Genomic DNA, 27,807 nt, shown 5'->3' with positions numbered 1-27,807 from the left:
TTTTATAATTATTCAATAATATTAAGGTTCAGTTTATTTTCATTAGAGTGTTAAAATGTTGATGTGAAGCTGTATTTCTGTTAAGCATTTGAATAATATTTGGATAGAGTTTTTAAAAGAGTAGTTTGAAGATGATATGTTTGTTCAAAATTTGAAAAAATGAAATAACATTTGATGTCAGAAGCAAGCTTTAAATATATTGGCTTTGACCCGCAAAGTCTCAATTTTTCGATAAAATATTACCCAAACGCCAACTCAAGTGAAAAGGAAACCCTAGATTTTGATTTATAGTAGCAAAATTCACAAAGAGCCACACGAGGGAGGGTCAAGGGCTGCACAAGTTACATCGACTCCGACATCGGAGTTTGCAGCCCTCTCCGCCCCCAAAAATATCTCACTCTTCTTTATCCAACCAATTATTTCACATCATCATCTAATCCCCACCCCCAAATTACCATAAAAATCAAACCTTTATGGATTCTTGGAAAAAATTGTGACCCCATATTATTGTTTTTCCATTTCTGTATTTTCTTGGATTTTTAGGTTTTATTTAGGGTATTATTGAGACCCCCACTAGGAAAAAAGGAGGAGGAGAAAGGGAGATGGCTCAAAATGGGCAGGGGATAGAACCTGCGGTTCTTGATGACATAATTAACAGGCTATTGGAGTTCAGGAATGCAAGAACTGTTAGACAGGTTCAGCTTTCAGAGGCTGAGATTCGTTCTCTCTGTACTGCTGCAAGAGCAATCTTTCTTCAGCAGCCCAATCTCTTGGAGCTTGAAGCCCCTATCAAGATCTGTGGTAAAAATCTTTTTTTTTTCTAAACCTTCTTGTTTTACTTTGTTGGCACAGACGAATCATTATTACATGCATGTTCATATTTGCATTTGAGTTTGTGAAACCCCTGGTAGTTGTAAGGCTTGAAGACCTTAAATTTGTTTAGTGAATGTTATTCCGCGCTGTTAAATGTGAAAAAATGTTGATGAATTTGAAAAATTAGTTTCTTTGACCTGAATGAAACTTGTGGGGTATTGGCGAGGGTCTTCTCAATTCTTAGAGCATGTGTGACGCAGGAGAATATGAAAAGCTGTTTGTTCATTTTGAATAGGTTTTTATTTCAAAAAAGTTTCAAAGGTTGATTGCACAGTTTGTACACTCATCCACTTTGGAGTCTTACTTATAGGGGTGTAGCTTGTCATTTTAATGTAAATGCGGAATATATTTGTAATATGGGTATACTCGTGGGATACAGTTGAATAGTGTATCTGCTTTTGGATATCATTGCTATGATATGTCACATGACAGAGCCCTGCTCCTAATGCTTGTCTTTTTGCCTTTAGTAAGTAGCACGCCTAAAGAAAGAGATTGCTGAAAGAGTGAATTACTTGAAAGACAGTAGGAAAGCGAACAGATGTAGAAACTTAGTTCAGAAATTTTGTAATTAGGTTTTGTTTGCTTGAGACTTTGGGATAGAGAGTACCCTTCCTAGAAGATGGCTCATCATCCTAAAGTGATCTCTAGGTGTAAATTTTTGGTTGTTAATGGTAATACTTCACGGTTTACCCAAAAAAAAAAAGTAGCACGGCTCTTTATTTGTTTACCTGTAGTTTGATAAGATTACAAGGCTCTTGATTAATCTGTTTGGCTGTAGTTTGATAGGATGTGTTAGAAAAGATAGAGTAGAGTCCTTACGTTTTCCTGGAGATTGTTCTTCTATTCTTGAAAGAGTGAGAATTTAGTCTCTCGATATCTTTACTTGATGTGCTTGCTGAATTGCTTCGTTGTTCATACTTCCCTTGAGATTAGGTTGTCATTATTATAATATTTTCTTATATTGTTTCTATCTTTCATATCTTTTATCAGGCAGTATGTTTATTTCATAACAAGATTCTTTTCCTCAGCTGTTCACCTCTTCAGTAGATCCATTTCACTTTTCTGTTTGGGGATGGTTGAGGCAATCTGTCAAAATCAATCTATGTATTTGGTCAAACTAATTAGCCTATCTCTTTTTTTTTTCCTTTTCTGGATTCTAGGTGATATTCATGGACAGTATGGTGATCTTCTGAGGCTTTTTGAATATGGTGGATTCCCACCCCAGTCTAATTACTTGTTTTTAGGGGACTATGTTGATCGTGGCAAACAGAGTTTGGAGACTATATGCCTTCTTCTTGCTTACAAAATTAAATACCCAGAGAACTTCTTTCTGTTAAGAGGGAATCATGAGTGTGCTTCTATTAACCGGATATACGGATTTTATGATGAATGTAAGCGCCGATTCAATGTGAGGCTGTGGAAAGTTTTCACTGATTGTTTCAACTGTCTTCCCGTGGCAGCTCTCATAGATGATAAAATACTTTGCATGCATGGTGGCCTTTCTCCTGATCTAACAGACATGGATCTGATACGAAATTTGCCTCGTCCAACAGATGTTCCCGATTCCGGTTTGCTTTGTGATTTACTTTGGTCAGATCCTAGTAGGGAAGTTAAAGGTTGGGGAATGAATGACAGGGGCGTCTCATATACCTTTGGTCCTGATAAAGTGGCAGAGTTCTTGATGCAACAAGATATGGACCTTGTTTGTCGTGCCCATCAGGTACTTCTGTTTGACTCGTGGTTTTCTCTTTTTCTAGTATTGAGTTATTTACTAGGATATTTCTTACCTAGGTTGTGGAGGACGGCTATGAATTTTTTGCTGAAAGGCAGCTAGTTACAGTATTTTCTGCCCCAAACTACTGTGGCGAATTTGATAATGCTGGTGCAATGATGAGTGTGGATGAAAATCTGATGTGCTCTTTCCAGATTTTGAAGCCAGCTGATAGAAAACCTCGGTTCTTGTGAAGCAAAAGGTCATAGCTTATGTATGTGCTCTCCCAGTGGCACCTAAGGTTTGTGTACTTGCCGCATTGTCATTTATTCCATGACAAATCCAACATGATTCTCTGCAATGATATTATCAATCAACCTCTGTTTTGGATTGATCTTGTTTCTGTGCCATAAAACTAGATGCCTATGCTGATATCATGTAATCCATACATACTAGGGTTGCAAAGAGGTTTGAGCCTTGCATTTCCCCTTCTTTCTAAAAAATATGTTTATGGGTTGCGCTGGTCATTTCCCACCTCTTCTAAACAGACATGTATGTTATTTGTTGATATAATTTGCTTTGTAGTTCATTCATATTGACTATTCTTTAACTGGCGAAAGCTACCTGTTTCAAGACCCAAATCTTAACCATGTGTAATGACACTATTTTATGTGGCTTAGTTTACTGTCATTAATACCTAAAGCTTAACTAGACATAGTGATTCTATTTAGTATCATAATGTTGTTTTGCATTTTACACACTTCATTTTCCAGCAATTCTTTTAAACATATCTCTATCAAAATCAACACTTCTTTCTGCTCATCTCCTTGCAAGTCAAGGTAGAGTGCTACTCCCTCAATATTAACAAAGTTACTGAAATAGTTTTCTAGTGGTATGGTATCCTCTATCATTGGTTTACGAATAACCACATTTTTTAACGATAGAATGCTCATGTTTCTTCTTCCTAATTTCATATCCAACCTTCATTGGTTGAACATGTGACTTATTGTGTGCTTTAACTACTCCAGTCCTTTATTAGGGTCTATTCCGAGGAGAAATTTTGCTATGAAAAATTTATCTTTTCCCTTTTCTTTCAAAAGACTCTTTCAACAAAAAGCAGACAAACACTCTAAAAACCAGATATTTAATTATAATAAACACTTCAAAATACTTTAAATGAAAATTGTGTTGAGCATTAGGAAATTTAAAAAATATGCTTCAAAGTGACCTCTTCCCTTTCTCACTTCAATATTTGGAGTGCACTATGTTGTCTCGCATAATCATACGTTTATCCTTCTCTATTACTTCCTTGATTAAACTGAATTTTAAGTTACCAACCATTTATTTCTAAAACTTATAAGATTATGTAAAATGACACATAATATGTCATGGCTGTCAGCTGAGTTGTCAAGCTTCTCTGCGGATGAGAACTTTCATGTCCTTTTCCTAAAATTGCAGTTGATTAGTTGATTTTGTTATATTTCCACATCCACACTTTTGTCACCCTTCATTGTCAATTTAATGCATTATTGTCGAAGGTGACTTTCTTTTGATGAAGAAAGACATAGATTAAGAATATATGTACACACACCATGTAATTCAAGAAAAGAATGATAAAGAGAAACAATAATTGTATGGAACAAAGGTTTTGAAAACTACAATCAAGTACCTCAAGTAAAAAAATTAAATCAAGTTCAAAACATTTTAAGTCACTGATTTAGACACAAAAATGCAGTCTTAACTTTTTTGGATGACGGAGAAATTCATTTTGGGCCAACCCTCGGGGCCAACTACAATTTTTGAAACTCGGGGATAATGGACCACCTCCTTTCTCAACATAAAATCCAGGATTAGTTTGCATAGTGAGTCTTAATTTTTCTTGTTCAATTTATGACTGGCTTTTATGCTAAATTTCTAGTTTCCTATTGTTAAGCACTAACATATTTGGCCATGGAATTCCTTAACTTAATGCATTACTCTGTTAGCAATATTTATGTTGTAGTACTGTTCTCTTCTAGATAGCATCCATGGGCAGGATCACGCTATAGTGCCCAGTGACTTTACTCTAGTGTCCGTCCTGCCTGTGCTACTCCAAGTTTCAGGGCGTAAGTGTGTCTCAACCGTCCTCTATCAACACCACCTTCTTGAAATACTAATTCTTAGACACTGTCGTTTATCAACACTACCTTCTTGAAATACTTATTCTTTGTAAAGTCAATCTTATGTAATTATATTATTACAGCAAGAGAAGTTTCTAATTCAAAATCCTCTTCATTTGATGAAGGCCATACTGTCTCTTTTTTCTACAAGTTAAATGATCATACCTATAAGTGGGGTTCATGTGGAATCTCTTACTCTCGGTGACCTTTTTCCCCCCTTTCATTAAGAAGTCATGCAAAATCATCTGATTGAATGCAGTCATGTACAATACATAGAACAACCTATGAAACGAAAAGGAAAAAGGATGTCCAATACTTGGAATTTGGCACATCAGCTATTTAATTTTGGCTACGTAATCTCTCTAGAAATGATACTTTACCATGCCAGTGAAACCATGGATTAAAATTTAAATCGATGGTTTATTTCTTTGGGTCTATACTGAGGTGTACTTTGTATTGTTGATCACTTCATCCTTTAGCATGACTATTCTTCAGGTATTTTATCTAAGTCGTAAGGCTTTGTTCTTTTTTCATTAATGTGAGTATTGTACGTTTAATAGTTGTGCTCCTGTTTGAGTATATGAGCAAAAGATTCTTAAATTTCATTCCTTGATTTACCACCTCTAGTGCTGAATTCAGCCCGTTTCTTCATCAAAACATTTTTTCAGCTTTTGCGTAGTTATGCATGATGTATATGCTTGAAATTTTCTTTAATTTGGTATTCTAAAGATGGTTATGTTTCGCAGAAATTTCTTATGTGCTGGGAAAGAGCAGTTGAAGATGCTGGCTTCTGTAATGTTTGTCAAACAAGCATGGTTTCGAATGGGAAAGCAGGTGGTTCAGTTCAGGACCATGAAAATTGACTTTAACTGTAGTTTGAATGGAGGCCTCAAAGCCAAAATACTTTTCCTCTGTTTTTCTTGGTGGGTCGTTTATCTTTTTTATATTTGCTCGTGCAATCTATGATTTGACGTGTAAATACATTCTGTTTGTAATCTCAGTTGCAATCTTATTAAGTGATTGGTACTTAAAAAAGTTTGCCCTTTTCAGCCATCTTTCTAGTTTACCCCTAATTATATTGTTTTATATGAGTTGTGAGCTGAATGGTTTGCTAGTTTCTACTTCATTATCTTCATTAAATGATGGGTTTTTGAGAAAAAAATTGTGTTACTGATTACTTCTAATTATACAGCCAACAAAAAAGGAAATACAATAGAGAGGGTTACAGCATAATTGACATTATGATTCGTCTGTGGGTCTATCTTGGGATAACTTATCCCACCATACATATGAGATAACTTATTCTATCACTATGAATTATGATATAAATGGTGGGATAAGTTATCTCAAACATGGCAACCAAAAATAATTTTATCCCATCACTATTCATTTTTATCTCTCACACCAAACGATCCGTTAGAGTTTGTTGTTCAGAATGAGTGTGATCTTGTTATATTTTACTATGATGGAAGCTATTAGTCACTTCTGAAAAATATTGAGTCAAAGTAAGTATCAGTGACTTCTAGCTGTATGGATTGTGTGGTTACGTTGGGTGGGAATGTGGGGAGGGGTAATGTATACATGTAGCCTATTCTGCTTTGGGAAAATCCTTTTGGCCATAATTTGGCCAAGTAAAAGGATATGTTCACACTATAAACTAGTTTGTTTTAGGATATTTTTACCCTTTAATTTAAATATTGAATATATTCTTCAATTATGTTTCCAATACATTGAAAATGATTAATGATTTCTTAATTAAACATGGGAAAGGAACCACAAAATTAATCAAAGAAAACATAAGTCTCACCCACTCTTCTCACTTGAAATTTTCAAGATCTAAATTTCTTTAATTTTTTTGACAGTAATAGTAAAAGATAAAAAAAAATATATCTCTTTTTCGATTTCAAAATTACCTCCTTATTTCTTTTGTTTATTTTGTTTTCCATTTCTAAATTACCTCCTTAATTCTTTTGTTTATTTATTTTCCATTTCTTTTTTCTCGATGATAAAACAAAAAAAAGTACAAAAGAGGAGTAAAGTGTAGATAATCTAGTTTAGTAATTTCCAATCGTGAAAAGATAAATTATATTAAATTTAAATATTAAAAATTTATATCTATAATACTCAAAATTAAAAGAACTGAAATTGACAAAATAATTACTCTTATTTGTTTAAAGTGTTGTTGTTACACATCGATTTTCTGGAAAAAAAGTTAAATGATAAAATAATATTTTATCAGATTATACTTAGAATATATATGAGCAAAATATGAAGAAAACAGAAATTACCATGTTTCCTCTATTATGTGATTGTCTTCATATCCTCGACCGTATACGAATCAATCATACACAAATTTGTTAAGCATGAACTTCAAAGTTTCATCACATATATATTTTTTTCTTTATTAGTATTATTTGTTGTTTTATAAATAAACAAATGTTTGTTATTAAATGATATGTTAAAATATTAAGTATACATAGTTGTAGTCAGAATATTATTATTTTTTGAAACTGATTAGGAATTTTTAAAATTAAGTAATTTTATTGTATTTATTATATAAATAAATTTAAATTACATATTTAAATAATTATTTAAATTAAATTTTAAATAACTTTTATAAATATAATGTAAAATAGTTCAAGAATAGCCGCCAAAACTCAAAATACTTTAGAATTGATAGACATCGACACATTAAAGAAATACTAAAAATCATATGGTTCATAGGTGTCGATCCTATTTAACAACAACCCAAGATAGTTGCACATTAATGTTGTAGTTTTACATATTTATTAATTATTATGTTTTAAAAAATTAAACTACGTATTGAAAACTACATATTTAAAAATTAAACTACATATTTAATTATTGTTTTAAAAAATTAAACTACGTATTTCTATAATGTGTCGATGTCTACAATTTTAAAGTATTTTGAGTTTTGATTGTCGTTATTGAAATATTTTTTTCAATTATAATTAAAAATGATTTTTATGTATAGTTGTCTCCTTCGGTAGAAAATTCTATATTAAATGAAAATATTTTTAAAAAAATGTATATCCTAATTATGTTATACTTTATTTACATACATAAACATATTGTAATTTAATATAGTATCCTATATAAAATACATCTATTTTAAAGTATTATAATTGATAAGTAGGTATTGAGTGATCTTTTATTTATTTGTTTTGAAATATCCTCTTAATTAATATTATTGGAGTAATTGATTTTTTTATTCATGGTTAAAATTAGTGAAATAATTTCACTAATTTCTATATATGTTAATTCTTGTTTGGAATGATAATAATATAAAAAATTAATATGTTATTCATGGTATAGTTATAAATGTCTTATCATCAATTATTTTTTAGAAATTCTAATTTCCAAAATAACATTATTTTTTCTCTTGAAAAACATCCATTATATAAACTAATCTATTTAGTTGATTATATTTAAAGAGAAAATCATTTTTTTAATCTAGCTTAATTACTATATTTTACTAAATTTGTATTACAAAATAATTAAGTATAATCTTAAGTAGATAAGATAGTCATTTGTAGTTATTATTACTGAGAAATTTAATTGTCTTCTTCAATAAAGAGATTTATTTTAAGCAAAAAAAATAACTTTTCAATGGCATGCATTGGTACCTTATGAACATAATTGAGTTCGGGGGAGGGTTAGAGGAGGGAGTGTAGGTTATTGTATATGTAGAACATAATTTGTATGGTATATAATGAAAATAATATTCATGTATAAAAACAAAATTACAAAAATATTTTTAAAACTAAAGCGCACAATTTTTTTATTAACTAAAGAATATTTGTTTTTAAAAATAAATCGAATGAACTATACACATATACAAAAAAAACATACACAAAAACATTTTTCATTTTTCTTGGCAATCAAATAGTTTGTGTTTTAGTAGTTCAAAAAGTTTGGGAAATAGAAAAAAGTTAGTTTGTTTGGAGGGAAAATATTGAGGAAATAAATGCAAAAATTGAAATAAGAATATTATAGCCATTTTACATTTATTACCAAATTCTGACCAAATTTTTCTGGCTATTTAACATTACTCTTCTTTTTTTATCAGGCGACTGTTGTAAAACTAGACAAATAGATGTGTTCATCATTTTTACATTTCCTTAGTTGTCCATTGAATTTGAGAACAAACAAACAAATATCGGGAATGTAAAAAGGTGACCTCACTCTAGTTATCAGAAACATTCTGTCATTAAATGTAGAAATGCTACAGTAATAGTCAATTAAAACAAACCTCTTCCACATTTTCCTCCAGCCTTTGTGATTGTCTTGATTAGGAACTTAGTGAGAATTTTGCTGATTATCTGGTGGATATGGCCAGTGTCTTCTCTCTTCAAACTAGTACTATATATAGCCATGCAGATTGTACTGAGTATTTACAATAGGCAAGTCGTTATCCATGAAGCTAATCACTTTTTTCGCCTTGTTTTTCCTGCTACAAAGCACTACTATTCTTTTTTTTGTTGCTGCAGACTATTCTGTAGCGACATCACAATATGGTGGCAACACTCCTCCGCCTATTATTAGCCAACCACCACCTTCTCATGTCTATCAACCGCCTAGTTCTCCAAGTACACCACCTCTGAGGCATGCTCCACCACACCATGCCCACCCACCACCTTCACATGGTCATGTACCACCATTTGTTGGTAGTCCTCCACCGCCGTCTCCAGTGATTTCTCCGCCTAATCCCCCACCATCGTATGGTTCTCCTCCACCCTCTCATGGTGGCGGCCATCCACCATCTCAAGGGCATAAACCACATTCACCCTCTTATGGACATGCACCACCTCCTACAGAGCACACGCCGCCACCTGGAGGATATCATCCACCTAGCCATCATCAGCCTTCACCCCCAAGTCATCATGGACATCATCCACCACCAACACCAACTTACTCTCCTCCTCCTTCTCAAATGAAACCTCCATTACCTCCATATTCACAACCATCGCCGCCGCCACACTCACCACATTCATATGGACATGCTCCACCCCCTAAAGGGCACACGCCACCTAAAGGACATCATCAACCTTCACCCCCAAGTCATCATGCACATTCTCCACCACCGACTTATTCATCTCCTCCACCTCCATATTCACAACCATCACCGTCACCACATTCACCGCCCTCACATGGATATTCACCACCTCCTAAAGGGCACACACCACCTAGAAGACATAATTCACCAAGACATCATCAACCTTCACCTCCGAGTCATCATGTACATCCTCCCCTTACACATGCACAACCACCACCAACTCCAATTTACTCGCCTCCACCTCAAGTGCAACCTTCACCTCCGACTTATTCACCTCTTCCACCTACATACTCACCACCATCACACTCGCCACCTTCACATGGACATGTACCACCTCCTAAAGGGCACAAGCCATCTAGAGGACATCATACGCATTCACCTCTGAGTCATCATGCACATCCTCCACCAACATACTCGCCGCCACCATCTCTGCCAACGTACTCCCCTCCCTCACCTGCACAATCACCTCCATCTCCACCAACATACTCTTCTCCTCCACCTGCACAATTGCCGCCACCACCTCCATCTGCAAAATCACCACCACATCTACCAACATATTCCCCTTCTCCACCTGCACAATCACCACCACCTCCACCAACACACTCCCTTCTTCCACCAACATATCCCCCTCCTCCTCCCCCACCCCCACCAACATACTCCCCTCATCCACCTGCACAATCACCACCGCCATCATCACCAATTTACTCGCTTCCACCACCATCAACCCCTCTTCCACCTACATACTCACCACCACCACTAACTTCTCCTCCTCCACCAACACATTCGCCTCCTCCCTCTGCTTACTCTCCACCTCCACCATCGACTACATATTCTCCCCTTTCTCCTCCATACGGTCTTCCACTAAGCACTCCATAAACTGCAGCGTCCACCGGATCAACAAGTCCTCCACCTTTAACGTGCCATGGCCTATCGCCACCATGTATCTCAAATACACCATAAAAGTTGCATTAGGTTGCTAGTTGCTCTTTAGATTAATAAGAATGGTCTGCTATGTTTCTTATGTTGTCTCACTAGAAGCAGTTATATAGTGTTTATTCAGTTTTTTTTTTCTTATTGTAAGAGAATAACTTTGGATATTAGTGTCCTATTATAAATTTCAAGTTATGTTTAATCATTGATTAAGTACTATATATTGTCCAATGCGTTGGTCATGGAAGAATAAATCATATAACCACTAAATAGAAAAAGGATAAATTAAAAAAAATGATATGTTGTTATATTTTTTTGAAACTATCAATAAAAGATATATGTACTATTGATTTAGTTTGATTTGATTTAATTTTTTACAAAACTAAATGAAACTTTTATCGATTATTCAAAGATAAGTGGTCAAGTAAATACACATATTAATTTGTTTATGTGCATCATCACTAACTTGTTTAGCATACAAAACTAAATAAAACTTGTTTTGAGGACTTTTTTTTTCATTACTAGATAATCAATGCTCCTGGATAATGCGGACGTATGCCTAACATCAATATTAAAAATAGGTTCATTATTGAGGATCAAACTTGTTTAATTTATTTAGCAGAATTATTACTAAAAATAATATAATGCTATCAAGCAAATAAAATGTTGACTGTATGATGACAGTTCATGTGGTTTACATTTATTTGAGAAATGAAAATTCTAGAATTGGTATGTGCATTAAAATACATTAATTTAAATAATATTAGTTCTCAATCTGCCTTTATTAATTATAGAAATATTTTTCAATGAACAAGATTTTATCATAATCAGATATTTTGAAAATTAAACCTTTTTCTATAAAAAGACGTTATCTAATTAAATGAATTTTACGGACGATTAAAATAATTAAAAGAGAAAATTAGATGAGTGGCTGAATAGCGAGCATCGTGTGCATATAAAAAGTTGAGAGGCGCATGTGATTGTCTCTGTGCAAATATTCGCTGACAGTCTGTCTCATCTTCGTGGAACCCACTTTGTTCTCTCTAGTGCGCCTCTTTAAACACCTGGCCTATATACTCTCTCTCTCTCGTAGTATCTACTTCCACAACTCCTCTCTCTCTCCGGCAGGCCGGCGATCGGGTCAAACCTCATTGTTTGACCATGGCTTCCGTGATTGAATCTGCTTGGACGGTAAGACTTTTCTACTTCATTCGATGTTTATTAGCCCTAAATTGTACTGAATCTGCTTTTAGTTTAACTGCATTTTGAGATTGACGCTTTTATTTTGTGGATCTACCTGATTTGCCGACGTTGAGAATCTGTATATTTGTGCATGCGGATTTGTTTTAGTTTGCTGCATGAGTGACAGTACACTGATGAGGCCGATTGGCACATCATTGCTTATATCGATCGTTAACCTTTTTTATTCGTTACATAATTTTGGTGTCTGAGTAGCTTAGGTGTAGTCAACTAATTTCACGTGATAGCAACAATAATTCTGTCCAGCAAGTCTAGGACAAATGAGAGAAGAAATCTTTTAGTTTAAATTGTCTCTGTGGGGATTTGGACTTGAGACTTGATGGTTTTCAAGTCACTTTATGATTACTAGGCCAAATCCTTGAGTGCTTTGCATATATAATCAATAAATAGCTTTGACTATGAAATATAAATTCATCGCTCCATGCATATGATTTGATTGTTGACAGAATCTCCTCTGTATTTTCCTTTGTGAAATTTTAAATAAACGTTTTTGATTCTACTGAAGTTGATTATTGAAGGTATAATATGAGAAGGTGGTTAAGATTTAGTGACTTTAGGCAATTTTGTTGGGTAGTAGTCATTCATTTTTTTCATATCCTTTCTCTCTCTGTCAGATAGCTATGGGTTCTTTCCGTACAAGTATTAATAAAAAAAGTAGGCAGTATAACTTTAGGGGAGAGAGTTAGTAAAGATTGATTTGGATTTGTGTGCCAAAAGGACACATGCTGGATTAGTAACAGGCATAACAAATAACTGAACAGTGTGCAGCACCATCAGAAATCGAGTGCATAGTGAATTTGGAGCATTTGGAGCTCAAACTGTGACCAGTTGTTGTTTTATAGTTGTAATAGGTTTGTGAACGAGCTGAAATTGGATCAAACACAGCTGGAGTGTTGTAGTTCTGTTTGTTTAGAAATTGTGGGAATCAGAGCTAGATCAGGGGTAACAGAATAAAGTATTGTTGATCAACCTGGATAAGTGTTGGGTTTGTTTGAATATAGCTATTGAAACATACGTAGAAAGTTAATGATGAGCTATCTCATGGGGTTTAAGTGTATGGAATTTAGACATTTACCAAGAAGGTTTTGGGGGGAATTAACTAAGCATGGCAGTTTTGAAGGTTTGTGACGGATAATCAAATTTTTGTCTGACCATTGTCCAGGACATATCTCACTTATTGAAGAATTCTCAAACTTCTTCTGGTTTGCCTTAAGGAAGCTGTGAAATGATGGGAGCTTGACAAGGCTCAAGCTAAGGCTACAGCTTGGATCTAGAACTTAGGAGGCTGTGTATAGATTGCGAGATTGACAACATAAATTGAATTCTAGAGGGTTAAATGGCTTCCAATTCTGATGTCCGAAAGTGGATTCTCTAACTTGAAAATGTACGAAGTGTGGAATATGGCATCCATGTTTTACTATCAAATTCTTGCAACCAATAAAGAATTGAAGAGAAGATCCCCTGGATTTCTGGAAGGCCATGTATAGAACTATAGCTCCTGTGAAGGTCTCTTATAATGGACAGACAGAGCACTATATGAAGCAATTATGATCAATAGAACCTTAGAGGAAAACCTTGGTTAACAAATGTTTCATTCTTGGAAAGTCATGAAGATTTAGTTACCCACCTGCTGATGCATTCACTGAAACAAATGAAAATGGACCATGCTCCAGGTTTTATGTGGAACAATTTGGGTTTTACAGTGCATAGTGGTTTAGTGCTCAGCTTCTTAAATAGGCCCCATGGTCTGGAAGTCTGCTCGAAATTTCCGGGGAACTGCTCTGTTATGGTCTGTTTAGTTGCCTTAACAACTTTGTTTTTCGTGGGTGGGTGAGTGGGAGGTGAGGGGGGGACAGCTGCGAATTTGCTGGTTATTTGGCCACGTTCAAAACTCGGGGTAGTGTGGGTCCACCCTTGACCCTGCTTCCACTTATATACCAGGCTCTAGTCAGTGGCAGAGTTCGGTGACATGCACTAATGTCACATCCCATGGGATTGCAGTTTCAGACAAAAGAAAAAAAACAGGGTGAAGCAATGGGGTGTTAAAGCTACAACTATCTAACTTCTAAGCCTTGTTAGGTGTTTTTCTTTACTCTTTTCCATTTCAAAGATCACTTCTCCCAGTAGAGTTTGATTGTAAGACATCCTAACATAAAAGCACCTCTTAGAGGTTAATTTTTTTCCTTGGTTATCAAATCACTATTCATTTTACTTGCAGCTGTCTGCTTCCATATTTGCTTGTTATATAGTGTTGCCATAGTCAGCTTTGCAGTTTGATGTTCTTTTCCAATTAAATGAAATTCATGTGTCTGTATTGCATCATTATGAGTAGTTACGAAGTGATAAATACCTGAGCCTCTTGTTTATATTCGTGATGTTTCAGTATCTGATTACAAATTTCAATGACTTCCAATTGGCTTGTCTTGGAAGTTTCTTTCTTCATGAAAGCGTCTTCTTCTTGTCTGGACTTCCTTTCATTCTTCTAGAAAGGGCAGGATGGTTGAGCAAATACAAAATTCAGGTATCACTTTTTTACTCTATTAAGTGAATTACAAGGATTTATCATTTGTCTTCATTAAACATTCTCAATCTGTCTCGGTGTCAATTTTGTGCTGTCTGCACAAAAGCATTTTTGTTTTTTCTTTTAATATCCACCACGCTCTTTAGTTTAACTTTTTACTTCTGCCCCCCTTTTCAGATATCTTATTCTATTAAAATGCTTAGAGCGGGACAGAATAAGGGGAAATTTCTCTTAAATTGCTTCATATTTAAAGTGAAATATATCTTGCATGTTCATGCATCTAACGTGTCTAACATAAAGAGTCTGTCCTTTTTCTCGCCAACGGCCAAGTGTATAGCAGCATAGCACTTAAGAAAGGAGATTTGTTGGTTTAACCTAGAAATTTGCTACTGTCTATATGTTGAATGACAAAAGGATTCTTTTCATCCATTTTTTGCTATCCTTCCTGCATAAAAAGTTATCAAGGACTTCATATTTTGTATCAACAATTAAATTTAGAGTATTCGATCAATTACTTATAAGTATAACTTCATATTGAAAGCAAATTATTCTGACAAACATTCAAATTGACAAATTCTTCCTAAAGCTGATTTTTTTACCATTTGACTTTCTTTTATCTTTTTTAATTCTCTCACATTATAACCTGATTTTTTCCTCAAAGCTGATAGTTAATATGTCCTCTTCTGATTTATTTTTGACCTTGTCCTACTGAATCTCAATAGTAGAATTCCTGACCTCTCATTTGTTGCAGACAAAAAATAATACTCCTGCAGCTCAGGAGAAATGCATCACTCGCCTGTTGCTGTATCATTTTTGTGTTAATCTCCCACTTATGATGGCATCCTATCCAGTCTTTAAATTAATGGGGATGCGAAATACTCTTCCGTTGCCGTCCTGGTACTTTCAGGTTCTTTATATACTAAATCTTAGCAGTGACATATCTGTATATGATTATCTTAAATTTTGGTGGTGGTGACAGATCCACACAATTTTGTCAGCTGCCAAATATTGTTTCTTTAGTCTTCTAATTGTTTCGACTTATTCTATCTGTTTTTGTTGGGGTTGGCATGGGGTATCGAAGGTGTTGTTTGGTTGTTTATTGATGTCTTGGGAGTGAATTGCAAATATTTTGCTTCTGCAGGAAAGTGATCTCTACGCAAGTATTATTCTACTTTATCCTGGAGGATTTTGTATTCTATTGGGGACACAGGATTTTACATACTAAATGGCTCTACAAGCATGTCCACAGTGTCCATCACGAGTCAGTGAAGAGTATTTTGTTTTCAAATCAATATTTCATTTCTGTTTTTTGGGTCCATTCCTTCACATCTGATGTTTGCTATATCCACAGGTATGCAACACCATTTGGATTGACCTCTGAATATGCTCACCCTGCTGAAATTCTTTTTCTTGGATTTGCTACAATAGTTGGTCCAATCATCACTGGGCCCCATTTGATAACATTATGGTTGTGGATGATACTTAGAGTCCTTGAGACAGTTGAAGCACATTGTGGTTACCATTTCCCCTGGAGCCTCTCAAACTTTTTGCCATTATATGGGGGGTCTGTACACAAATTTACTCTTAGAGAACTGTTTGTTCATTTGTCTACATCAACTGTATGTCTGAAACTGCTACTTTTGTTTCCCAGGGCTGATTTTCATGACTATCATCACCGACTGCTCTATACAAAGTCTGGAAATTATTCTTCAACATTTGTTTACATGGACTGGTAATTCTCTACTATAAACTAACAATGAGAAAGTCAATTTCGTGTTTGAAATGCTACTAAATGCTGAAGATCATTTTGTGTGGTAATGTTGATTATATAGCCAAAATTCAACTTCTGTGTTTTACCAGAATCAAGAACATTTACCTCACCTTGGGAGTTGATCCTTGTTGTCGCACAACCCCTCCGGAAAAAGAAATAAAGAAGAAAAGAATATATTAAAAAATGGAAGAATAGCTAAATACGGTGAAGGTCTGAATTTTCTAAGGGTCGGTTCTCCTTTCTTACAAGTTCTACTTGATGCTTCTCCATATGGAGCAAGCCCTTTAGGAAAACCCATGATTGTTTCTGAACAGTCATAAAGTTTCTGATAGCATGGCAATGCCTCAAATTTGATTTTGCCCTTCGATATTCTTTTTTCTAAAGTTCTAAAATCAAAAAAATTAAATTGGAATTGGTAAGCAAGCAAATATTACTTTGGGCCCATAACTTGAATTATGCAAAACCAAAAAATCAGCGAGGTAGTTTACCCTCAAAACAAGTCAGAAACCTTTGCATTTAGTATTAACACAGTTGAGTAAATTGTGTAGAAATATAGTGAATAAAATGGCCGAGTTGGGTCTCTGGAAATGTAGTAATCAGGTTTGGCAGTTGTGAAGCAGCACTTGATTACCTTGTGTATTTGCAGAAATATGAAAAGTTGTTATGCAGTTTCAGTTTCTTGAAACTAAAAGAGAGCATACTGTTGACAGAAATGTGTCTCACCAGGCTAACAGAAGAGTATCGTAGAGCCACAAAATTCTTTTAGGAGTTGGCATGAATATGTTAACACAATTCTGATGAAGCCTTGAGCACAAAGACATTGGAAGTTTAGGACATCATTCTGTGTACTCTTTTTTCATTATGAGCTGCTAATGCTCCCATATTCATGTAACAAATGTTGACTGCTAATCTCAATCTCAGTGATGTATGTGATAATTTTTGGAAGTTTTCATTTTTTATCTCATTGCCGAATTGAATAAAAGTTTGAGGTATCATGTTGTGTGTGAATAATTTGATGGATCTCTTTCTTTTGTTAGGCTATTTGGTACTGACAAGGGTTACAGAAGATTGAAAGTGCTGAAGAGTGATGCATGTGAAGCTGAGGGGAAAGAAATGTAGAGATGTGAAAGGGTAAGTTTTGGCTGGTCTGGCATTGCAAGACGGGCTTCTGTACAAGAGCGTATAGGTGAAGGTTTCTGTTGTTGATACCTCAGTTTTATGTGCTTGTGTTCAATTGTAGTTTTGACGTGAACATCGTCTTCTTTGTAGTGTCATCTTAGAAATTAGAAGCATGTCTTGGAAAATTTTCTCCTTGCAAATGTGTCTGCCTTTGTTCTGGCTATTTACGTTATTCAAGTTCCATTATTTACCATGTTTCTTCTCATTGACCAACTTAATCTGATTTTTTTATCTCAACTACAATGCCCTGAATCAGTTAACAGACTGGTCCTTGGAGTTGTCAAAACAATCTTTTATGTCCATAGAAAAAAGTTTCTATTCATTGTTATGTCTTTCCTGTTTTTACTTCTCTGAAGTTTGTCTTTGCTAAGTTTGGAATTGGCAGGAAGCTGAGGAAAAAATATATGTACTTCCTGCTGTCCCAGTTAATATGCAAAATCTCGAGCTCTAACTTCCATTCATTATGGTTTGGTTTGCTTGTCCCGCAACCATTTTACTAAACATTACTTTTAAGTAGTTTGTGTTTCTCTTCGACTGGACTGGTTGATGGAACTTCTGGGATAGTTGCTGAAATCGTTTATGCACTTTATCTGTGTATGAAATTATAGATCTTCAACATAAAACTGTTTAAGTTTCAAATGAAGAATATAGTGGTTGGCCGGTTACTCATCGCAGTTCAACCTCGTGCGGTTTAGTTATTGATTTTAATTAATTCCACAAATGGTATCCTCTCAATAGATCTGAATGGATTATTTTCTTCCATTCAATTTGTAACGGGCCACGAGTGATCAAACCTGATATAATCATCGTGTTTGCATAAACAATTACTGGGTACATTCAGAAACTGGTCTCTCACGGCAACTACAAAACCAAATATCACATGGTACGTACTAAATGATTGTTGCTACATTATTAGAGTCTACACGCATCCAACTTTCTTTACTTGCCAACTCAAAAATATGTTGTTTTGGTCATAAGATTGAAAAAGAAAGACCCCCCCAAAAAAAAAAAAAAAATAGTTGTGTGAATAAGGCTTGTAACAATCCAAGCTACGTGTAATGCATGGGTGAGGCCGTGTAGCCCAAAAATCAACATCACTATCCTGGGGGGCCTAAATGAAGTAGAATTTTTAATATTCTTTGATATATCATAAAGAACTTGTAAGCTGCTGCCAAATGGTGGAGACTAAAGCTGATGAGAGAGACTTACAGGAAAGTTGTTCTATTGGGACAACAAATTTGGAACTTTACTTCGGTGTTATCTTGAGGCTACATTAAATAAAGATATTTTAAAATAAAAAAATTAGATATTTAAAAACTTTATGAAAAATATTATAAATTACAATTCATATAATTTAAACTCTATCATTTAACTCAGGGGAGGGAGTATCAAATTCATCAGAATTAACAGAAAGACCTACCATACTAGAAGATACTAATGAAAAACTTTGATTCTTTGCGGATTTATTTTTTTGGGGGCATTTGTAAACTTGATATTATAGTCTTAATTTGTACATACTAAATCCCTTGGATAATTTAAAGCAGTGCAGAACAAGGATAACAAAACCTAAAACTCTCATTTGTTGAATCCCTTTTTTCCCCCAAGTCATTTTCTTCCAATTTCAACCGTCTAAAGAACTAATCTAAAACTGAACGCCACCCAAAATAAACACACTGAAATGTTAAAGCATAAAGCCAAAAAAGGCTGCAAGAAAGAAAAAAAAGCTTCAATGCTCTCTACGTGTAGTGCTTCAGATCAATCACGACAACGCTGACGTTGTCGTAGCTCCGCCTAGCAAGGGCTAGTTTAGTCAAAAGCATCGATGCATCAGAGCAACATTGGTCGGAATTCATCTCGCCGTCGGCTCCATTTCCCGACGTAGACGCCGGCGATGCATTCCTTTTCAGGCACATACCGGCAACGCCACATGCAGTGTCGTTTGAGACTACGTCCCATAATCCGTCACTTGCTAAAATCAAACAGTCATCCTCCGCCGTGCGATCAGTTACCGTCACTTCTGGCTCGCAGATCACATACGGCTTCAAATAATTATCACCTGCATATTTTACACAAATTTGTAAGTATCATCACGTCCAATTCAGTTATCAAAGCAAAACATAGATCTGTATAATGGGATTACAAGGTGGAAATCGAACACTCATCAATCCTGTAAAAGATAGTCAACCAATTGAGCTACTCTGATTTTCCGAGATTTGAATTTTAGGTGTGACATTCTGCATTTTTCTTCTCAAATTCCTGATTCTGTCTACGAAGAAGGACAAGTTAATTCTACTTACCAATGGCTCTTGACATAGCCAAAACGCCTGAAACACGAGGGCCGTCCCAGTAGATTACTCTGCCACCAGCTTCCTGGATGCGGTTAAGTTCATCCGGACGATCCGGCTGAAATGTAACATATACACAAAAATTAATCCGATTAGCGAAATAGATCAAGCGATTTTGATTTATCACCAACAAGTTCTTTGTTTGTATTGGACGAGGGATTTACTTTTTGATCGTTAGAAAGAGGAATAGCTTTGCCATTTCGGCAAAGAATAGCTCTGGAATCACCACAATTCGCGACAATAATCTTGTCCGGCGTAACAACTGCGACTACCGCCGTTGAACCGACGGCGTCACATTCCGGTGTATGAAGTTCGCACCGGCATGTGGCGCCGGTTACGCTATTGTTCCATTCAATCACTTCTTTGTCCATTCGATTGAAGCTTCGGTTCATTGAATGCTCCCACTCTTCATGATCTCCTTCTTTGTTCTCCAGCTCCTCCTTCACCAGCTCGTGTAACCTCTCTTTACACTTGGTCGCCACCTACAAAATCACACAAATATGTATACACTGCCCACAACTTGTAGAATTAATAAGCTGAAAACGTAAAATTGTTCGCACGGGCGAGGCTGAAGCATTAAATCAACGAGTTGAACTCGATCCAAACAATTTGTGTGAAGAATTGTTGAGATTACTATTGAGTTTTGAATCCATAATTGTGAAGTACTCCTATAATGAATTTAGTGATGAAAATAAAAGGTTTAAATCCTGAATCTGCCAGTATGTATGAGTTAAATTCAGTTATTAACGTACATGAGAGCAGCCATGACCATCGTAAACGGCAAAGTAATGCAATTCTCCACTGTTTCCTTGTTCCATTTGGCAAAATGAAGGATGAATTGCGACTGCATCTTCCATATCTCTCCTCCTTCCACAAACAGAGGCGAAGCCAAACTTTGGGTAAGCCACTGCTTGAACAAGGAGAGTAGAATTCGAAGGACCCAAAAATGGTGTCAAAATAATAGTTGGCGGTGACCCTTTCGTCTCTACTAATCTCAGTTGTTCTTCATCATCGTCGGTGCTAGAACTTTCCACAGCGTTATCACAAATCCTTGAAACAGAACCGGAAATAAGTTTCAATTTTGGACGTTTAATTCCATTCTCTGTTCCGGGTTGAGTAACTCCAGCGATGACTTTTATCTTTCGAAGCTCCATTCTCCTCCTCCTCACCGCCCGTGAACTTGATTCACACGGTGACGATGAATCAGTTTCAGCTACAACTCCAAAACAGACCTCTGCCATTCACACTTTTAAAACAAGCAAAGACAACTTCAGAAACTGAAGAGGCCTTTAATTTTTAGTCCCCACTCAGAAAAAATATGCAGTTTACAGAACCATTGCCGGAAAAATTAAATGCAGTAAACAGAGAGAGAAGAGAGAAGAGAAATCAATGGCAGATACAATGAGGACCCCGATATAAAGGAAGTCATTTTCGCGGTGTCACTTTTCTATGGGATGATTTAGAAAAGGGAAAAGGGCCTGATTTACCCCTCAACTTTATGATTTGGAGCTGATATACCCTCCGTTTAAAAAATGGCTCATATATGCCCCTGCCGTTATAGAAATGGCCCATATATGCCCTTTTATTTAACAGACCAATATTTAATAAATTAAAAATTCATTTTTTTATGCTTTAATTTGATAAAATGCCACGTGGCTCTTAAAATACCCCACCCAAAAACTTTTCACCAACCCGACCCAATTGGAAACAAGAAAACCCCACCCACTTAAATAAACCTAGCCCATTTCATTCTATGGTCACCACTGTCCATGCTCAATTCGGAAAAAAAATCAAAAACTTGTTAGGGTTTTAGTGAGCTCTAAACTGGCGTCAATCAGTCTCAATATTGTTCAAAATCTTATGTAAGTTTCAATTACTTTCTTCCCTTTTCTTTTAAGGACCTTTGGTGTTAGAGTTATAGGGTAAATTTGTTCTTGATATTCTTTGCTTGAAGTGATATTCTTATGTGTTTTATTTTGTCCATATAATGATGCAGGAAATGGGCATTGAATTGGTTAAATTGTTTTTGCCGATAGGTGTAGGCGTTGATTTGCGAAGTGATGTTGATGTTGGAACACCATTTATATGCGTTGTAGATCGCAACCAGGAAGATGCTATTAAGGTTTTGTTAAAACACCATGCTAATTTTGATGCTTAAATAGGAGATGATAATATGTGTCCTCTGCTAGTAGTTGCGGCAGCCAATTCTTTTCGTTGTGTGGTAAAGGCAGGGTTCAGTGATAATTACATGCTAATACATCTTGCAGCTACAAGTGAAAATCAAGAGTCTGCTGAAGTTTTATTGGCCGTCACACCACATATTCAGAGTGTTCGCGAACGAACTGTGGACGGAGTCATTGCGTTTATGAAATCTTAAAATTCGAGAGAAAAGTTTGAAGTTATTTTACATTCAGTTGCTTAGTTGGGTTCTTTTCTTCACTCACTGAGGCAAAAAGTTTGTAAATTTTGGAAATATAGTAGTACTTTGTAGGATCATATCTTTTCTGGGAATTTAAATGCTAGATTCCAAGGCCATATTATGCGACTAAACTTTTTCATCTCACTTGCAGTTTTGTGACTTATGTGTAATTAACTTTTGGTTCATTGTATTGATTTATGATACCTTTTGATTCACCTTATTTGGTCTTGTGTAGTGATTTTGTTAACTTCTGTATTATTTAGTAATGAAAGAGAATCAAAAGCTCGAGGTAAAATGATAGAGAATCATCAATGACTCCTTGACATTCCACGTTGAATCATCTGTGAGCTATCTACTAGTTCAAAGAAGTTCGTGAACAATGCTAATTTTAGTCGTAATGTAAACAACGCTACCAATCAAAGCACATAAATTTACTCTCTCGCACAAAATACAATTAACAATAATTACACCAGATGCAGTAGAATATAATTCTCAATTTTTATAAAATTATCTTAACACAAGTTACTAGCAAAAGAAGATTAACCTTCTGGTGGTTAAACCAACCACGAATATCTACTATATGGTTAGCAACAAAAGAAATTGTTTGGATTTAACATCATATAATACTATCCAAATAACCACCTAATGTCAAAAATGATCAACCACACAACGACTTCTAAACTAGATCATCATCAGTATCCACGGGCCATTTGCCCTTCATTGCCATTTGCTTCATTTTTTTCTTCTTTACTTCAGCTTGTAACTGATCAGTCGTGACTGCTTTCTTGCCCTTCCAAGTAGTCTTCTTTGGTGAATATGGTAGATCCGAAGGGGTCGAGATTCCTCTTGCATCCCCTTTAAAAACAATCTTCCTACTTCCTATTCCTTCAAATATTCGAGACCTTTTTTCCATCCTTGTTTCTGTCTCAGAAATTACCATTGGTCGCAATGCTGGATCTTCTTCATTCCCGATCTCCGGACCATAAGCAGTCGACTGTTGTGTCTGAAATTGTTGGGGTGAAGCTTCTGTCTCATACTCTACAGTGGCACTACATGTAGAGTTTTTTCCTGCTCGACTCCTCGACTTTTGACTGTTTGCTTTCTTATTTCTTTCATGTGAACTTTCACTGTCTTCATGGTCCTTCAACCCAAAAAAATTGTTGTGATTGACAAAAACGAACACTTTTTAACTAAAAGAAAAAATTAAGAGAGATTACCTTATAACATCCCTTAGCATTGTGATTAAAATCACCACACTTGTTGCATCTCATTAGAGTTCCTTTTCTTGACTGCTTCCATGCCCCCTTTCTCAAACTTGCCTCATCAGTTTCTCTATTTCTTTTCATCTTGGGTCTGCCAACAAGTTTTACCATTTCCGGAGGTTCCATTGCTTGAGCAGGGTCGATTTTCCAGAATTGAGAACCCCTAACTGGTTGCAACTTATGCTTGTATGTTAACAAATAAGCCTCTTTTCTGTACCAGTAATGAACCTCTTCCAATGGTTCAGTTTTTTTATGCAAAAGTGCCTTGATGGCATGGTGACATGGTATTCCACCCAAGTCCCATAATCTACAAGTGCATTTCTTCAACTCCAAATTCACTGTATGTGTGTCCGTGCCTCCATCTTTCACTTCATAACCATAATCTCCATTGAACTCAACTGTACAATTGGTAGCCATTAATCAATAGTCATTGTACAATTTCATAGCCGTTGGACTGATATCATTTTGCCATTTTCTGCCCATTTTTTCATTTTTCACCAACATATTCATCACCTTGACTCTAATTTCCTCCAGCATTTTAATAATTGGTTTTTGTCTAGCTTCAAGTATCCAACTGTTAAAAGACTCGGTGAAGTTATTGTCTACCATTAGATTCTTACATTGAGTATCAAAATATGCCCTACACCATTTAATTACAGGAAAATGAAGAAGATCACTAGCTGAATCTTCATCCACCTTTCCTAACACCTTCAAAGTGTCTTTGAATTCTTCTTCATAGGTACTCCATGCACACCACCACATCAATTTTTTCTCTTCACCACTCCGCCATTTCTTGCACCAGTTAGATTCTATATGCCTCACACAGAACCTATGGTGTGCTTCTGGAACAACATTAGCTACAGCATCCAGCAGGCCCTAAAAATCGAAAAGAAAAATATGACAGTAAGAAAAAAGATAAAGAAAAGGCAATAAGAAAAAATAAATTAAATCTACCTTTTGCATATCAGACATAAATGTCACAATTTCACCATTTTTCAGCTCCAACGAAATCCTCAACAACTGAATAAACCATGTCCATGTTCCTGTGTTTTCCTTTTCCACCACCGCCCAAGCTATTGGGTAAAAATGATTCATTGAGTCTTGCCCAACAGCTACTAATAGTTGCCCCTTACATTTTCCTTTGAGAAATGTTCCATCTAAACCAATTATAGGTCTCAAACTTTTCCATCCATCCTTCAAAGCCTTGAAGCAAATGTACATTCTCAAAAACCTTCTTATGCCTTGTTCAAGTGCATCTTTAGAGATATTAATTACCACATCAGTTCCTGGATTTGATTGTCTAAGTTCTTGACCATAAGCTTCAAGCCTATTGTAGTCATCTTTGAAACTGCCTTCCAACTTATCAAGAGCCATTGTTTTGGCTCTTTTTAGTTTGGATCTTGAGACATTCAACTTGAATTTTTTTTCAAGAATTCCTCTCATGTCTTTGATAGGGTATTTTGGATTGTTTTGAACTTCATCCTTAAAATAAACCGCCAAGGTATGATAAGTTGCCAATGGATTAACAAAAGAATCACCACAAGTATGCTTAGGCTTCAATGTTTTAACCTTAAATGTTGCTGATTTTCCATCCTTAGATATGAGAAGAGTAAAGGGACAACCATCATAACACTCATACCTAATTCTTTTTGTATCACTTTTTTTTGTTTTCAACTTCTTTTTGTTAGCCATAGCATAAAAGCTAACAACCTGCCTAGCTTCTTGAATAGTCTTAAAGGTCATACCCATTTCTAATTCCTTAAACTTTTCAAGTCCATCACTCACAACTCTCTCTTTTTCATGTTCATAACGTTGAAGCACTTCATCATTATATTCAACAATTTCACAGTTGTTGCCCATTTCATAAGGAGTTTCATCCTCCACATCACTATAATCACAATCAGTAGCAGCTTCAACATCCACAAAATATGATTCAGTATGATATATGATATTTGTGGCAGAAACTCTCAATTCATGAGCATCTATAGCATAAAAATTTATTACCTTGAAATCTTTTGAAAATAAGTATTGAAGATTCTTAATTCCATCATTATCTTCAATTACATAATAAGTACCAGATGGACCAGTGACCAACAATTGTTGAACTTCCTTAAATCCAAATTTGGACATAAAAGCTTCACACAAATCATCATAACAAACTAAACAAGTATTATAATACCAGGTGTGCTGAAATTTTTATATTGTATCCCAGCTTTGGGGAAATTACCCAATTACCCCCATAGTTGAAAACAATATCCACTTCTTCAATCATCCTTCAAAATGACACCTGCAACAAGCAAATAAATTAGACATAGGGACCACCTTAGCATTTAAACACCAAACCAACCTGAAAAATAGAATTTTAAAATTAACTAAAGAGACAATAACTATTTGGGGACCAACGAAGATTCCATCTTTCCACACAAAAGAGATAAACTCATGTATTAAAGTAAGAAAATAAACCTTCCATGGACAGAATGTCAAGGGAAAAAAGCACGTAGGTAAACTCAGTTACACTTTTCTCACATTTTATCCTATATTTTTAACACCAAAGATCCTTAAAAGTAAAGAGAAGAAAGTAATCGAAAGTTACCTAAGGTTTTGAACAATATTGAGACTGATTGACGCCAGTTTAGAGCTCACTAAAACCCTAACAAGTTTTTGATTTTTTTTCCGAATTGAGCATGGACAGTGGTGACCATAGAATGAAATGGGCTAGGTTTATTTAAGTGGGTGGGGTTTTCTTGTTTCCAATTGGGTCGGGTTGGTGAAAAGTTTTTGGGTGGGGTATTTTAAGAGCCACGTGGCATTTTATCAAATTAAAGCATAAAAAAATGAATTTTTAATTTATTAAATATTGGTCTGTTAAATAAAAGGGCATATATGGGCCATTTCTATAACGGCAGGGGCATATATGAGCCATTTTTTAAACGGAGGGTATATCAGCTCCAAATCATAAAGTTGAGGGGTAAATCAGGCCCTTTTCCCTTTAGAAAATAAACATTTTCATATTTCTGTGCAATTATTTTACGTCAAATATTACGCTGTTTCAATTTGTTTAGCTCGATAGGATCAAGAGAATTAGATTAATTATTTTCTTCATCTATTTATCTTTTTACTCTATTTTAAGGAAAGTCACTCGATAGTTTTTAATGACAGATTTTAATATGACATGTTTCACCTATTTTTATAAAAAAATATTTCAATATATAATATATTATCAATTTTTATTATAATCATAAGACTCAGTTTCTTTTACTTTCTTAATAAATTTTATGTCAAGTAAAAATTGGATAAATAAATTAAAATAAAAATATATAATAACTTATAATTATTTTTTAATTATTTAAATAAAATTAAAATTATATTATATAAATTACGAAAGAGTAATTAATTTTCTACAGGGAAAAATATATTTTTTATGTCACTCAATTTCTATTTTTATAATTTTATGATTTGTTTAAAAAAGAAATATCTAATTTACATTTAAGCGATTTTTCTATTCATTTTGTTAATGACCTAGGTCCCAAGAGATATTAATTATTGGTTGTAACATATTCGATGTAATGCAGTGGACGAATTAATTAAAGATTTTGGATTTGAGTCTCAAATATAAAAAAGTTCTTGGTAAGAAGTATTTTCTTCTAGATGAGTTCCTACATGGAATGAATTTAAAACAATTGGGCTCCATATGGATATCGAAAACTAAGTAGGTGTTTGGCCATGCAATATCATATCACGATATGAAATTGTGAGATGAAATCAGTGTTTGGACATGTCATTTCATACCGATTCCCTCTTATGATTTCATATCATGAGATGAAATCTCATATCTCCAAAAATCATGATTTGGGAATTCCGAATCATTATTTGAGATTTTTTATATAAAAATGAGAAAAATGTTCTAACCCCCCTCCCCCCAATATATTACCCAATTCTCAACTATACATTTATTCTTTACGGGGGTCCTATTACCCCCCTGAACATTTTAAAAGTATAATATATACCCCCTTAAAAATGCACGCCCAGATTTATATAAAAAGGTGAATTGCACGCGCCCTGCCACGTAATATTAGCTTTTTAAAAAAAAAATCCTTTATTCTGTAATTACTTTTTTCATCTATATTTCCCTCTTTCACTTGCCTTTTCCATTCTTCTTTTATTTTGATCTTGACAAATTGATTTTCCAGATTTGAGGATACATTCTATTATTGTCACCATCTTCTTCGAACTTCACCGGAGTTATGAACACTAGAAAAAATTTCATGCTTTCTATTGAAGCAAGAATTTAATAATGTTG

The 27,807-nt window shown here is 35.0% G+C and overlaps 5 protein-coding genes across 5 annotated transcripts; 3 read left to right on the top strand and 2 right to left on the bottom strand.

Annotated features, from left to right (window-relative positions):
* Positions 1–220: 220 nt before the first annotated feature.
* On the top strand, positions 221–5,796 carry LOC102602508 (serine/threonine-protein phosphatase PP1 isozyme 2). The gene is made up of 4 exons (XM_006350729.2): positions 221–801; positions 2,034–2,593; positions 2,665–2,885; positions 5,490–5,796. Exons 1-3 carry the CDS (start codon positions 603–605, stop codon positions 2,836–2,838), a joined length of 933 nt encoding a protein of 310 aa, XP_006350791.1. The 5' UTR covers positions 221–602; the 3' UTR covers positions 2,839–2,885; positions 5,490–5,796.
* Positions 5,473–10,696, top strand: LOC102586720 (extensin-like). Its single transcript, XM_015310191.1, has 2 exons — positions 5,473–5,614; positions 9,255–10,696. The coding sequence occupies exons 1-2, from the start codon at positions 5,473–5,475 to the stop codon at positions 10,694–10,696; spliced, it is 1,584 nt and encodes a 527-aa protein (XP_015165677.1).
* A 1,067-nt stretch (positions 10,697–11,763) lies between these two features.
* On the top strand, positions 11,764–17,767 carry LOC102602168 (methylsterol monooxygenase 2-2). The gene is made up of 7 exons (XM_006350728.2): positions 11,764–11,941; positions 14,394–14,531; positions 15,283–15,428; positions 15,673–15,792; positions 15,883–16,095; positions 16,183–16,263; positions 17,340–17,767. The coding sequence occupies exons 1-7, from the start codon at positions 11,912–11,914 to the stop codon at positions 17,419–17,421; spliced, it is 810 nt and encodes a 269-aa protein (XP_006350790.1). The 5' UTR covers positions 11,764–11,911; the 3' UTR covers positions 17,422–17,767.
* A 1,023-nt stretch (positions 17,768–18,790) lies between these two features.
* Positions 18,791–21,252, bottom strand: LOC102601835 (probable protein phosphatase 2C 24). Its single transcript, XM_006350727.2, has 4 exons — positions 20,579–21,252; positions 19,991–20,308; positions 19,779–19,884; positions 18,791–19,537 (listed from the first exon to the last, which is right to left on the bottom strand). The coding sequence occupies exons 1-4, from the start codon at positions 21,065–21,067 to the stop codon at positions 19,218–19,220; spliced, it is 1,233 nt and encodes a 410-aa protein (XP_006350789.1). The 5' UTR covers positions 21,068–21,252; the 3' UTR covers positions 18,791–19,217.
* A 2,048-nt stretch (positions 21,253–23,300) lies between these two features.
* Positions 23,301–25,637, bottom strand: LOC102586392 (uncharacterized). Its single transcript, XM_006350852.2, has 3 exons — positions 24,462–25,637; positions 23,463–24,383; positions 23,301–23,386 (listed from the first exon to the last, which is right to left on the bottom strand). Exons 1-2 carry the CDS (start codon positions 25,635–25,637, stop codon positions 23,928–23,930), a joined length of 1,632 nt encoding a protein of 543 aa, XP_006350914.1. The 3' UTR covers positions 23,301–23,386; positions 23,463–23,927.
* Positions 25,638–27,807: the final 2,170 nt, after the last annotated feature.

Source organism: Solanum tuberosum, unplaced genomic scaffold (assembly GCF_000226075.1).
Source record: "Solanum tuberosum cultivar DM 1-3 516 R44 unplaced genomic scaffold, SolTub_3.0 scf00128, whole genome shotgun sequence".
NCBI classification, from domain to species: domain Eukaryota; kingdom Viridiplantae; phylum Streptophyta; class Magnoliopsida; order Solanales; family Solanaceae; genus Solanum; species Solanum tuberosum.
This window is presented reverse-complemented; position numbering and strand designations above follow the sequence as displayed.